This window comes from Natator depressus, chromosome 10 (assembly GCF_965152275.1).
Source record: "Natator depressus isolate rNatDep1 chromosome 10, rNatDep2.hap1, whole genome shotgun sequence".
NCBI classification, from domain to species: domain Eukaryota; kingdom Metazoa; phylum Chordata; order Testudines; family Cheloniidae; genus Natator; species Natator depressus.
In genome coordinates, this window is record NC_134243.1 from 23,249,827 (window position 1) to 23,264,484 (window position 14,658).

A 14,658-nucleotide genomic window follows, 5' to 3' on the forward strand; every position below is an offset into this window, starting at 1 on the left:
TTAAAGATAATGCTATTGTGAATGCATAACTACAAGAAATGAACAGCTCTGAGATAAGGTGAATCAGCTATCTTAAAGATAAAATCACATTCAGGAACAAAGTTGATCAGGTTTCTTACTGAAAAGGTGAACTAACATTTCAAAGTACAGTTCTACCCTGGAAAAGTAAAAATGCAGATATGGCACCATCTGACTCAGATCTGCTGATGCTGGTGAAATACAAACTTTTTACTCATTGGCCCTGCAAAGACAGTAGTGAGCAAGCTGGTTTCTACTCCTCCTTCTGCTTCAACAGAATTATTCACTATGAACAAATCACATACCCTTTCGTAACCCTGTTAAAGGCAACAGAGATGCACAGATGTCATGGACTACCTCATTTTGCCAAAAAAGCCTCTGTTACAATGATTGTGCTTGAAGGAGAGAATGCAACTGGACTCTTAGGGCCTGATTTTCTCATCTGCTGGTGTAAATCAGAAAACTCATCAAGTTAATAGATTTACATCAGTCTAATGTTGGCATAAGATGGGAGAAGAATCTGGTCCTTAGATCTCAGAATGCATTTGCAGAACTGCGAGAGAACAACTTTGATTTCATAGCACATGGACTCAGTGCCAAGTAGAGAGGTAATACACATGGAACCATCCAGCACAAGTTTTTCAGGCACTTTTCAGAATAGAACCACACCAACATTCAGTGAAAGCTATTCAATACGCAAAGATTGGAGGAAACATTTCAGACCAAAGATTTCCAACCTCCCCACTTTGAGCAGACTCACAAGGTTCCTCCCAATGTTAAAAGATTTTTTTTTTTTGTAATATACAACCTGTAGGTTGTACACTTTAATAGGAGACGTAATTGTTAATTATTGTGCCTCCTGCTATTATCTAACAGGAAAAAATATTTGTGACACTAGCAGTCTGGCAACCCAAGGTCAGAGATGCCCAAACACTGTTTTAAGACATGATGTTTATAGGTTAAATATTAAATCTTTGCAAAATCAGGGACTGTTTTCTGGCCAGCATTATGATTATAGCAATGTCAACTGCCACTAGTATCATTGCTCAGAAAAATCAGTTTTAATTAAAACTATCTAAACTTGAGTTGACAAGGTATAAATCATGGAGATTATTACACAGGGTGTTATGCTGCTAGAAGTGCCATCTTTCAAATAGGATGTAAAATCCAGGCTCTGCTGTCTGTTGTCAGTAAGATTCCATTCCTCCATTTCACAAGAGAAGCAGTGTACACCAAAACTGGGATCTAGCATGGAAACCAGGGTTATTACATTCTACACACCTACCAGAGGAAAAGAGGATTTTTTTTACTTCCATTGATTAGTGTTTCGGCATGCTGTTAAACAGATACTACACTTCTCAGGGGATTAAGTGATCTCTAGGCTTTTTATAGAAATTTAGAGTATTGGGGAATTTTTAGATAAAAGGCCTTATATTAAAATGTAGTTACGCTCCTCTGAGCAAAACACATGCAGTTTTATTATTCCAGTCCTATAAATAAAATCCTTGGTATTTTGTGAGGTTTTACATCAGCATTTCTATTTTAACCTCTATTTTCTAATCACTTACTGTCATACTCCTGTATTCGTCTTCAAACATATCCAGAAAAATCTCTTCTCCCTTAAAAAAACCAAGATATTATTTCTCCATGTATAAACATATACATTAGGGATCCTGGGTCATGGTTGAGAAGCCATCTGTTTTTCATTACCCACATTTCTCGTAAGTCACCAGTAAATTCAAGTAAAAAAGAAATCCTGCATCATCGTTCAGCACTCATTCTTTTAAGAACTTACCAAAATAGGAGCATTTCATGTCTGTTCATTAATTGTTTTGGGATATTTGACATTAGTTTATTGTTAGGAGGAGTTAAAGTGTCAGCTTGAATATTTCAGTTCTCTCATGATTTGTTTACAATGCACTAAAAGAAGTGCAATGCTGTGAACATCTCACTTAAATAGGGGAAAAAAGAAAATATTTAAGATGCTGAGAATAAATTATGAGCCTTCTAAAGATAATTGCTGAGCAAGAAGTGTCATTAATAACCATGTGTTTCCCTAACACTGATAGAGTCCCTGATGTACTCCAATGAGGTTTAAGTTTCAGGTTCTGTTCCATTCATAAGTAGCAGAACCATGTAATAAACTACAATCATACACCTCTGATACCTTGCTTGTGCTCTACTCACTAATCCATGTTCAAGACAAAATTGTTACTAACCTGTTCTATAACTGTTTTTCTTCAAGATGCGTTGTAGATGCCCATTCCATTTCACATTTATGTGCACACCCAGTGCACCAGAGCTGAAGATGTTCTTTTCTTAGCAGTACTCATCAGGATAGCACAAGCACCTTTTGCATGCTTGTGTTACTAGCTAATGGTAGAAAAGGTGGAGCTGTCCTCGACACACCCTCAGTTCCGTCCTACCAGATAAATTCCAACGTAGAGTGGAAAAGGTGTTGGTTGTGGAATGGACATGTGCGATACATCTCAAAGAACAATTACAGAACAGGTTAGTAACTGTTTTTATTCCTTAGAACGAAGGCACATGTTCATTCCACTTTAGGTATCTTACAAGCAGTTTACACTGGAGTAGGATTTTGGAGTCTACCTGAACAATTGAACTACTTACCAAAACTAGGCATCATTTTTGGATTGTTGGGATATAGCATAGTGTCTTGTTAAAGTATGCACCAATGACCATGCTGCATCTTTACAAACATCTCTTGTCTTTGGCCTCAGCCAGAAAGCAGCAGAAGCCACTTGGGCTCGTGTGGAGTGAGCTTCCACCCTGACTGGTGGAAGTACTTTGGCAATGTCATAGCACAGACTTATACAGGATAAAATCCACAATTACATCTTCTGCCTAAAAACTGGGAGGCCTTTCATTCTGTCTGCAACTGCAACAAACAGCTAGGTAGATCTTCTGAAAGATCTAGTTCTGTCCAAATAAAATTCCAATGCCCTTCTGGCATCCAAAGTATGAAGTCCCTCTTCATCCTCACGAAAACGTAGCTTAGGAAACAAGGATGGTAAGTACATGGCTTGATTAAAGGTGGAACTCCGAGATGTCTTTAGTGAAGAACTTTGGATGAGGATGTAAATATACTTTATCCTTATAAAAAAACTTGTGTATGGAGGGTCAGATCCCCTTCTCGTGAAGTTAATGGCCACCAAGAATACTACCTTCATAGACAGAAGTAATGAAGAAGCAGTGGCCAGAAACAATCCTGGCTTCTATCTAGCATCTCCTGGATTATTTGTTTCACTGAAAGCATCAAAATTTCTCTAAAAATTCCTTCAGAAGCTCTCTCTGCATTCCATCCACCAATAGAGAACAGATCAGTGTTTTCTAACCTTATGACCATCAGATTCTTAAAGGGTTTGGACAGGCTGTTTCCCCATGTGGCAGATCCCACTCCTCCTTGGGATTTGAATTTGGTACTAGTAATGCTGATGGGTCCTTAGAAATTCTGCTACTACCATCATGCATTTTATAAAATCTCACAGGGCTGCCAATAGACCAAAAAGCCAGGCTGCAAACTGATGAGTGTTGTGCTCCACAAATCTTAGGAACCTCCTGTGGCTCTGGTGGATAGCCACATAAAAATATGCATCACTCAAGTTGCTGGGATCTGTGGAGGGGATGATAGATGCCAGGGTGCTTAGAACCCATTCATCAGTGGTCATGTAGGACATCAATAACCTGCTGGAAAAAATATGGATGGAAGAAACTAATATGATAAGTTGGTATCCTGTCCTCAAAAAAGCAGTCAAATAGCCTGACTAGAGGCTGCATACTGTCTCAAGGAATCTGCATTACAATAAAGTGGTGGTATTCTTCTGTGTCTTTCTCCATTGTGGTGCTTAAGTAGGTAGAATAAGTATCTCTGAAGAGGCTGAAAGCAGAATTGCTTCCTTTTAAGAAAGGGTGTGTAAATACCCAAAGATTTTAACCTGGGGCTCAAATCTGTGTGTCTACATAACAGCTCATCAGTACTTTGAGAGAAAAGTGTAGGACCTTCAAAGGGAAGATCCTGGGTTGCCTGCTGAATTTCTGGTGAGAGACTGGATGACTAGCCACAAACATCTGCATACAGTTATTGAGGATGCCATGTCCCTAGCCACTGAGTCAGCCCTGTCCAAGGCTGTCTGGAGGGAGGGTCTAGCCACTAGTTTACCCTCCTCTATCATGGCCTGGAAGTGCTGCCTGGCCTCCTCCAGCAATTTGTTCAAGAACTTCAGCATAATGTCCCAGAGTGTGAAACTGTATCTAGCCAGTAAGACCTGGTGATTGGAGATTCAATACTGAAACCCAGATGTGGAATAAACCCTTCTACCAAAAAGTTGGAGTTTCTCTGCTTTTTTGTCCTTCGTGGTAGAAGATAATTATCCCTGATGTGATCTTTCACTCACTGCTAATGAACCTGATGAAGGCTGTGTGTAAAAAATGTTCATATCTCTGAGAAGGGACATACCACCTCCTCTTGGTTCTCATAGCAGTCAGGGGCAGAGAAGCCACTCTACTTTGTATGCTACAAAAGGCCACATTTATGGGCAGAGCCACCCGAACGCCCTGCAGAGGCTAGTATGTCCATCAGTCTATGGGAAATCTCCTGAATCACTTCAATTTGAATATCAAGAGAGTTAGCTACTCTAACAGTTCTTGATATGACCTGAAATTATCGTGGACAGGAGAGGAATCCCCAGACATTGTGGCGTCATGAGGCAATGAGGAAGATGAGTTCAAAGGCAGCTGGGTTTGAACCTTCTCTAATGGTTAGGCTTCTGCCACAAGAATTTGTGGAGGAGCCTGTGGTTCTTGCTCAGTACCAAAGACAGGAACCTGAACATTTTCATGGGATCTGTCTCAGCACCTGCTAGGTGACTTTGCAGCAGGAGGAACAGGGAAGACTGCTGTGGGAGGGTGACTCAAGGGTTTCAAAAAGGCCAACGGTGAGGCATAGGACCCCAACTATAACTGCTCCATGGATCTCAGTTTCCAGAACGCCTTCCAAAGTCAGATAGCTACCTGGGACTGGGATCCTCCCAATAATGGCAATGACTGGTATGACTTCCTATCCTGGAAAGGTGGTGCGCAGGAATCAACCTCTGACTCTGAGGAGGATCCAGAGTGATCTTTAAGCCACTATGGTGCTGTGCCACTCGATTCTGAAAATGGAACATCTGCTGGATGATCGTACTTGGACAACATACTTTGTTTATCCCTGGACTGGACAGGATGAGAAAAAAAGAGTTGGACATTCCAAGGACTTGATCATTGATGGCACTATGACCTGCTGTCCCTGCCTTGAAATAGCACTTCTGCTGGGACAGAGTGTGCTAGGGCAGGGGAAGAGAGAGGGGACCAGTACCAGTAGGCCTATCGCCTGCATGACTGAAGAATCTGGCACAGAGAGACAGAGCAAAACTCTACGTGCTGCACAAGTATCAGGTGTTGTCAGCACTGAGACACCTCCTTGGCCCAGCAGTTGCTGCACCACAAGCGTCGGCACCAAAGTAAGACCTGGCCTCGACCACGCAGAAGCCAGTGCCAGAGTCAATGATTCTTACACAGATATAGCAGAGGTCGGTACCAGGGCGCGTTGTCTACCTGCCATATCTGCTACTCTGAGGATAGATGGCAAAAGGGATCTCAGTCTCCTGCCAGAATCAGATCTACCCACATTAGAGGAACGGTGTTCATTGGATCTTGTGTGTTTTTTCCTCAGCACCAGGAAAGGGGATTGGTGCCTTACCTTTGATCTTTGGGGGGTAAATGAGAACGTCTGGAGGGGCACATACAGCAAACATAGATGTACTTGGCACCTGCACCAAGTGGGAAGGTTCCAAAGATGGACACAAGACAACCTCCCTGTCCTTTTTTGTATGCAGCTTCAAGTCTTTATAGGTCCAGCAGTGGGTCTTGAATGTGGCCCTCACCCAGAAACTTCAGGCACCTGGAGCGAGGGTCACTCACTGGCAGAAACATCTTGCAACCAGCATAGGGCTTAAAACCCTTCTGAAGTCGGTCCAATAAAAAGATATTACCTCACCCACTTTGGCCCTCTAATATCCTGGGACCAAAATAGCTACAAAGACACTGCATACAATACGGGCAATATAATTTATGGTACTTAACTCCATCATTTTCTTCAAATATTGTGTACATTTTTTTCTACAGTGTAGTCTACTTCAGTTAGAAGAAGAAATATTTAAAATAAGAAAAGATTAATTTTATCCACCTCTTTATAAAAAAAGTACCTTATAGAAGCGCCGCAGAAGATGAACACTCTCTTCTCTTGCACCCTAGAGAAAAAAAAAATAGATCAGCGATCAGATTAACACCCAAAATTAAGGTTACTTACTTGCAACTGGAGTTCTTTGAAATGGACTCTGCATATTAGCACTCCTGGGATGTGCCAGCGGGTGCACTGAGACAGTGAAACTTTAACTAGCAGTGGCCACTGGAGCACTCATATCCTCTTGCCCCTCCCCTTACCAATCCCAAATGTTCTTGGGGTCAGGCTATAAAAGAACCTGTAGCGCTCCAGCCACCTCAGTCCCTTCCCTCTGCTTCAAGTCTAGTTTATGAGAGTCAAGGAAGAGGGGAAGGTGGTCAGAGAGTGCAAATATGCAGAGTCCATCTTGACCTACAGTTACAAATATACTGTTATTTCTCCTTCAAGTGGCCTCTATATATTCCCATGCATGGGAGAGACTGGCAAGCAGTAGATGCAAAGGAAGGCGAGATGAGAAGTCCTAATTAATAAGTGAATGAATGACTGCTCTGCCAAACTGAGCTTCAGATCTGCACTTGAGGTTCAGACAGCAATGTTTTGTAGGAGTGTGAACTAGAGCTCCAAGTTGCAGATTTACAGATTTCTAATTGGTATGTGTCTGAGATATGGTACTGAAGCTCCTTTGGCCCTGGCAGATCAAGACCTTATATATTCCATTCCCATTCCTGAAATGAATGTAAAAGCCTCTCCTATACAGGCTTTGACCCAGATGAGTAATGTTTAGGAAGACACAGCTTGCCCCTTTTTATTCTAAGCAAAGGAGATATAGCTTTAGTGAATGTCTGAACTCTTTATTCCCATCTAAATAGTAAGCTAAAGCTTTAACATGAAGAGTATGCAGTTTGGCTTCATCCTTCTGCACATGAAACTCAGAGAAACAGAAGTGAACTGATTAATGTGAAAGTCTAACTACTTTAGGGAGAAATTAGGGAGTGAAGATATACAACTATTTTGTCCTCATGAAAAAACTGTAAATGGTGGTTTTACCATACGTGCCTATAACTTGCTCACTCACCTTGCACACACAACTGCCTCCAGGAGTGCTACTTTGATAAATGAAATAAAAACAAATTCTCCCATCGGCTCATATGGCCATTGCATTAAATGTGTGAGAACCAGATTTATGTCCTGCCAGGATGACAGTTTAATAGGAGGATAAAATGTTAAGAAATGTTTAAAGAGACTTAACTGTTTCACAAGCAAACATTTATCATCAAAAGAATAGAAGGCTGATATGGCAGATAAATGAACTTTAAAGAAAGCAGCAAGTCTGAGATTTTAAGCTGGAGCAAGTATTCCAGTATACATTGAATTGGGCAGTCAAAGGGGATGTATTATTACCTGCTGACACTGAAGCTTTTCAGTTTTAAATTGTACCATTTGATTAGATTCTTTTCTGGAGCTCATTAAGACATTCTGAACATCAGCATAACAAAAGTAGTTCAAAGTCCATTAGAAATCTATTGCCCATGTGGTGACATGCAGTGTGCTTTGATCTAGAGGACAGACTCCATTATCTTGTTGGATCAGTAAATATGGAGTAACAGGCAGCACTTTGTAGGTCCCTGCTAAGAGGTACAGTAGGTCTGGGGACCATTGTTCTCTGGGCCAAGCAGGCGTGAATAAGATTATCTTGACCTTGTCCTGATTTACTTTCCTTATGACCCCCTGCATAAGAGGATAGGAAGAAAGGCACGCAGGAGTCCTTGCCTTCATTAGATGCAGAATCAAAACTCAAAATGCCTGTTTCTCTGTGCTCATGAACAAAACCTTTGACACTTCCAAACAGACTTCTTTGTAAATAATGTGGTGTCCCCACCACGCAGAGAGTTCCTCCATCATTGGTGTTTTCAGTGACCACTTGTGAGCCTCTATTGTTATTCTTCTTAGTTGGTCTGTCAGGTTGCTGTTCTTCCCTGACAGGTGCATAAGAATACATCATTCCCATAAAACTGTAACCTCTCTGCAAAGTTGAGTAGAATAGGAACCTCCCTGTTTGTGATATTGTTCATAACCACCTGGAGCCACTGTGCTGGAGGTGACATAAGAAAGTTTTTAATGCCTAACAAATTTCTCTGAGCCCCAGAAGGTTTATTTGTAACTTAGCCTCTGGGGGATTTTAGTGTTCCCTATACTGTGAACCAGAAGCAGTGAGGCCCCCATCCATTGTTGGCACATCAGAGGTAACTGTTAAAATGGAACAAGAGGGCTGAATGGTATACCCCTGAAGACATTGCAAATTGAGTGCCGCACCTCAAAAATCACAGCACTTTCTTTGGAATGGTTAATTTTCAATACACACTGTCTTGTACTCTGTATCTGGTTGACAGCCAGTGCTATAAGGTTCTCATTTTGAGATTAGCATATAGGGTGACTTATTTTGAAACTAAAAATCCCATGAATTTGAGGTAAAACACTACTTAATATCCATTCAAAAGGTAAAGAGCTTTTATAGGAGATTGGTAAGAGTAACTTTTCAATTTATCATGAACCCAGATCTTTCAAAGGGAGTATATGCAGAAGAGAGCATTGTAAAGGTGTTCCTTTGATTCCATAACCTGTTGTTCAAATGGTTCACATAAATTCCCTCTTATGTGAGTTGCCACCACAGATGCACATTTTGTAAATACTCTGTGGCAGCAGAAAGTCCAAAAGGGACCATCTTGTACTAAAATGATCCTGCCCCACTAAATGAAGGTACTTACGATGAGTGAGTCTTTTGGAGATATGGAACAGGTGTCCTTTTAAACAGAGAGCAGCAACCACTCCTTAAGAACGGGAGAGTATAGTAGAGGCTTGGGTCAGCATATGGAAATTAATTTTCCTGATGAAAGTGTTGAGCTTCTTAAGGTCTAGTATAGGGTGAAGACCTCCAAGAAAAGACCTTGAATAGAGCCTTGTGTTTCTCCTCTATTCCTTGGCACTACCCTCTTTTGGGGAGGGCAAGAACCAAATTATCTCAACAGGTTTTTGCAACGAGGGTTCCTAATAGGGAATGGAAGGATGAATAGTTTTGAACTGTATTGATACCTCTTGTAATTTCTAAAAAAGACACTTGCCTGTGGAAATGCAGTGGAAAAAATGATCCAGTCAGGCTCTAAATTGAGGGAAATACACTTCAATTAGTACTGGATTGCCATTCCTGGGCAGTATGTCAAACTTGGGGCCAAAGGCCCGACATCACTGCTCTCAAAGATGATTGTTTGCACTGATTCTTGAAGTTTCTTCAGTAGCCCTTTCAGTGTGAAGAGGATATTGTTAGTAACAGTCTCCTGTGGGGAAGTCGAAAAGAGGAAGACTATGAATGGGTACCTGAAAACCACGTTTCCTCTTGGGCTGCTGCTAGATGCCCAGCAACCTGGCAGGGTGTCCGGTCTAATTTTTCCAGAAACCTCATTTGGTACTAAACAGTCCTTCTCTAAGGGAAGATCCCCAAATTTAGAGAGAGACTTTGTTTCTGGAATTCTTGCAGATTTAAACAAGTGAACCTTCTAACAGAAACTGCAAAAACTACAGCTCTAACTGCAGAGTGGGAAGAATCAAGAGATGTTCCCAAGTCATATTTTGCCACTTGCTGACCCACCATAATGATAGCATTTGCGAGTTCTCTGTTAGCCTGGGAAAAGTTCAGTAGGCACTGACATTTTCACCCATATATGGTATTGGTACAGCAAGATCACTGCTTGTTACTCAAACCTAAAGTGGAGGAAGAGAAGGCTTCCTCCAACCCCCATAAATCATCTTCTTTCCATCCTTATATGAAGCAGTACAGAAGGACTAATCGACCTTTAGACCTCTGAACAGCCACTTAAACCACCAGGGAGTTTGATTCTATGCGTGTGTAGGAATAGGAGAAGCCATTTTGGGGTAAATGACATAATTTGTCTGTATTTTAAAATATTGGTTGAACCAAAGCTGGGCTTGCCCACATGAGCATCACAAATTGTAAAATTCCATTTAATACTGCTGAGAGAATGTAGGAGGTCAAAAACTGCATATGAACTCTTTTCTTGAAGTAGTTGGTATTCTTTCCACTAATTTGCAAAAGGCAACAGCATCTTCGCATTTTCATCAATGGATAGTCAATCTTCGAATACAGGATTTGTTTCCTGAAGTTTGTGTAAGACCATCTACTCTTCATCTTCCAATGTATTATGCACTACAGTGGGAAATTGTTCTCTTCCCTTCAGTTTTACAGACAAATCCAGTATCTTTAGATTTGAAGGTTCAAAAGGAGACTGGCATTGTCTGGTTCAATGATTGGAATGAAGGTGTGAGTAATGTCAAGGAGCTGGTCAATAGTGCCTTCTCTGCCACGGTAGCATTCACCAGTCTAGCCAGTAATCAGTCTGATCAATTAATAAAAAATTAATAATAAATATCTTTCTGTGGGGCAGGCAAGGCACCATGTGACACTGATCCTGGGAAGCCTGAAGAGCAAGCAGCACAGAGTTTAAAGCCAAGCTGCTTAATTTTTGGGTCTGCCATCAAGGTTTCTTCCAGGACTAATGCTTGGAGCAGCCACCCTAACACTAAAATCCTAATATAGTATAAAGTTTTGTTAGAATATGTACAGATTTTTATTAAAGATAGTTGGGCAATTTAAGAAGGACTCAGACCAATGAGAGAGAGCAATTCCTAATCCATCGCCGCTAGTAACTGGAAGGAACTGAATTGGCCAGAGAGCCACACCCCTTTCCTAGCCTCCCTCCTAGGTGTTCAGGAACAGTGAGGGAAGGGGAAGGAGGGAGTGCAAGAGCACTCTAATAAGCACTCCTAGTTAAGGTTCCACTGTCTCAGCTGTATCCAGTTGGCATATCCCATGAATGAGAATATGAAGAAGCCACTCAAAGGAGAATTATTTCCTGATAATTTCATTCAGAAAAAAAGCTGATTATATACTGGGCATGGTTTCTATGTACTCAGCCTCCCAATCTTCATCTTGATGAAAAGAATAGGGGTTTTGCATTTACAAAATGTCTTTCATCTGAGCAACTCAAAATGAGTCACAAATAATTAACTCTCACTGCACCACTGCGAGATGGGGAGCATCCAAATTTTACACAGAAACACAGGGCATATCTGCACTGCCCCGCAGTTTGGACTCTGGGGGTGTGAACAGCAGTGCACACAAAAGCGTTGCCCTGTAACTGCCCCATGCGGATGCTGCATGAGAACTAAAAGGTTCATACTTCCCATTAACTTAATCCTCAAACAGAGCCACGTTAATGTGAAGTAGCAACCGTTTAGTTTGCACCTGCCAACATCCACACAGCAGAGTTACAGTGCAGCACTTTGGTGTGCACTGCTATTTATACCCCTAGAGAGTCAGAACTGTGGGGCAGTGCAGAAGTGCCCTTATACACAGCTATCTTGACACTTTCCTGAGTTCACACAGCAAGGTGATGGCAAAGCTAAGACGACAACCTAGGAGTCCCACCTCCCAATTCCTTAATCTAACCGCTAGACAGCCTCTTTCCTCAGATAGTTCTGTGCAATTAAACAAAAAGGTATTTGCTGTAGAGATGGATTATATGAAACTAAACAGAACAGAATGATCTGTGCAGCTGTAGTTCATGTCTGGCTGCCATTATAACCAACAAAACCATTACTTATGTGGGCCTTAACTTTAAGGTGATAGCGAAGTAGCACACACTTACCTCAAGGCAAGCAAGGTGAACATCTTTTATAATACTGCCACTTTTAGATAATACCAGCTGCTTTAGTAATAGACAGCCCAGTTCCAGTGTTGCAAGACGAACTTTTCCATCTAAAGTAAGAAGTCAATTACAATCCTGATGTACAGGGTATTTACTCAGGAGAAATCTTTTTTACTCAGAGGCTTTCCATTCCCCCCCCCCCCCACACACACACACACAAACGGCCACACACAACAAAACCAGACTATACTACAACGGCATGATCTAGTCTCAGGCACATAGATTATGACCTTGCAAAATAGCTCTCTCTCTTGAGAGAGCGCTAAGGTTATTTCTGTCACTGATGGAGTCCACTCCTTCTCTGGGAGCTGTCAAATCACTATTGCCAGGAGACTCAGCCCCAGACACAAAACTAAAAGCAAATTTTTTGGCTTTGGGCTAATCCAGCAAACAGGATTTTTCAAACATTTGGGGAAAGGAAACCTTAAGAGCTCTCTTCTCTCCCCATCCCCAGCTCACTCCTTCAGGTTAAAAAACTGTGCTACACCAGTGCAGCTTTCAGGAACAGAAGTATAATTATCATCATTCATTGTCATGGTCCAGGATCTCATTGTGTTGACAATATACAAACACAAGACTGTCTGCCCCCAATCTAAATATAAGATAACAGGTGGATACAGATAAGATACACACAACAGGTGGATTGATTGGGGAGAACGAAGAGCCAACATTGGTCAGCATGACAAGCAGCAGTCTCAGCACACCAGCAGTCTAACTGTTAAGTTTTTTCAAGGCATTAAGAAAAGGGTTTTAAGGAGGGATTTGATGGAGAACAATGAGGTAGCTTTGCAGTTTTTTCTGGGTAGTCCCTTCTATGCATGATGGGCAACTTGGAAGAAAATACAGGGTGTTTATTTGAAAAAAACAACAAGTGGGCAGTTAAGGCTGGCATCACTGAAAGAGCAGGAGTGGGAGTGAACATCTCAAAAGCATATGAGACAACAAGTAGCATGGGATAGACAGTGAATGGCCTTGAAAGTGAAGACAAGTAACTTGTGTCTGATGTGGCGGGGAAGTGGGAGCCAGCGAAGGGAAGCAAAGTGGCAGGTGACCGATAAAGCAACAAGCTAGGAAAGTGATTGTTGCAGCAACATTTTAAATGGATATGAACGAGGCAAGACTGCCTCTGTCAAGGCCAGGGGAGGGGGAGGGAGGGGAGGATGTTGCAGTAGCCAAGAGGAGACTTTGATGACAGTTTTAGCTGTGTAGATGATTAGAAATACCGTATCTTAGCAACATTATGTGATGCAGAAAGAATTTGCCATGTCTAGATTCTCACATCTAGGCTGTGTTTAAATCTTGCAGAGAAGATGATTATGCCCAGATTACAGGGAGGATGAGGATGTTGCCCACTGATAGAGAAAGAAGGGAGGATGGCAGTATTGGGGGGTTGGGGGTGGGTGAGATTAAGACCTCTGTTTTGGCCATGTTGATCTTAAACTGACGGTTGGACATCCGTGAGATTTCAGAAGGATAGGAAGAAATTTAAGTTTGGATAGCAGATGGTGGTTCAGAAGAGAGGTAGATCTGACAATCCTCAGCATAAAGATCATATTCTCATCCATGTTTCTGGATGAGATTACTCAGAAAAATTAGAGGGAGAAGAGGACCAGAAACAAGGCCCTGTAGAGCCCCGTCCAGAGTTGGAGCAGGAGGGGGGAATAAGGAGGCTTCTCTGAATCATGTCTAACACACTACCAGTTTTGCCCAGCAGTGCTAATTATGGATTCTAAGGAAGTGCTTTTGTTTAAATAGAAACCAAGCAGTGAAGAGCTAATGCTTGAACACAATGTTTCCATGAGTTACTTAATTTAGAAGAGGTGAGATGACTAGAGCCATTGGAAAAATGGGTGTGTTCCTCCCCGCACCAATTTGAACTTTATAAAAAACCCTTCATTTTTCTGATTAACAAAAAAATTCAAGGAAAGCAGATTTCTGTCAAAAAAATTTAGCTGAATGCCCAAATTTTGCATAAAAAAACGTCGATTGAAAATTTGTAATCAGACTAGAAATGAAGGACAGCTACAAACTAAGGAGCCAAATACTGCAAGAATTACACATGGAAGTAACTCTACTCACAGCAGTAGTTTTACTGAAGTGTATGCGTGCAGGATTGGGACCTAATATCAGTTACTAAAATGTAAACTAACTCTCTTGTTATTGCTTGCTGGACATTTTGCTTATGTAACTCAACAATACGCAGGAACTCGAAGGTCTTAGGCCTCCCTGTTGTCTTGAATATAACAGCAGCTATTCAGAAGAAAAGCAGAATTCCTACTTACTCTGCTCCCCAGTGGAATGCCGCTATGTGTCTCTTTCACAGGCCAGATCTGCTTATCATCCATCTGACAAGAGCTTGCTAGTTCCAGTTGAACAACAGCGAGTCTCTTCCCCATGGGGGAAGTACTTCAAATATTGACATTACATTTTCGGAACTTATTGCTGCACAAAAAAAGTAATCAGTTGACATGATCAGCAATGCTCTACCTGGTTGAGCAGCATAATTCATTATCCTGATGAGCCTTTCTGCAAGTACGTGGTTGTATGAGCTTTTCTCCTCAGCATGCTGTGCTGGAAGCTGAATTCTCTCCAGCTTGACAGGATCAATTCCTTTTGAAG

At 41.6% G+C, this 14,658-nt stretch overlaps 1 protein-coding gene across 7 annotated transcripts in view; it reads right to left on the minus strand.

Moving 5' to 3' along the window:
• CLEC16A (C-type lectin domain containing 16A) overlaps positions 1–14,658 on the minus strand; it is a 177,424-nt gene that overhangs the window by 106,460 nt on the left and 56,306 nt on the right. For all 7 annotated transcript variants that reach the window (XM_074965454.1, XM_074965453.1, XM_074965452.1 and 4 more), the window contains exons 13-16: positions 14,527–14,649; positions 11,980–12,089; positions 6,282–6,326; positions 1,587–1,637 (exon numbers count right to left, since the gene is read on the minus strand). In XM_074965454.1, the coding sequence (XP_074821555.1) occupies positions 1,587–1,637; positions 6,282–6,326; positions 11,980–12,089; positions 14,527–14,649 (329 nt within the window). The remainder of the gene's footprint in view (positions 1–1,586; positions 1,638–6,281; positions 6,327–11,979; positions 12,090–14,526; positions 14,650–14,658) is intronic.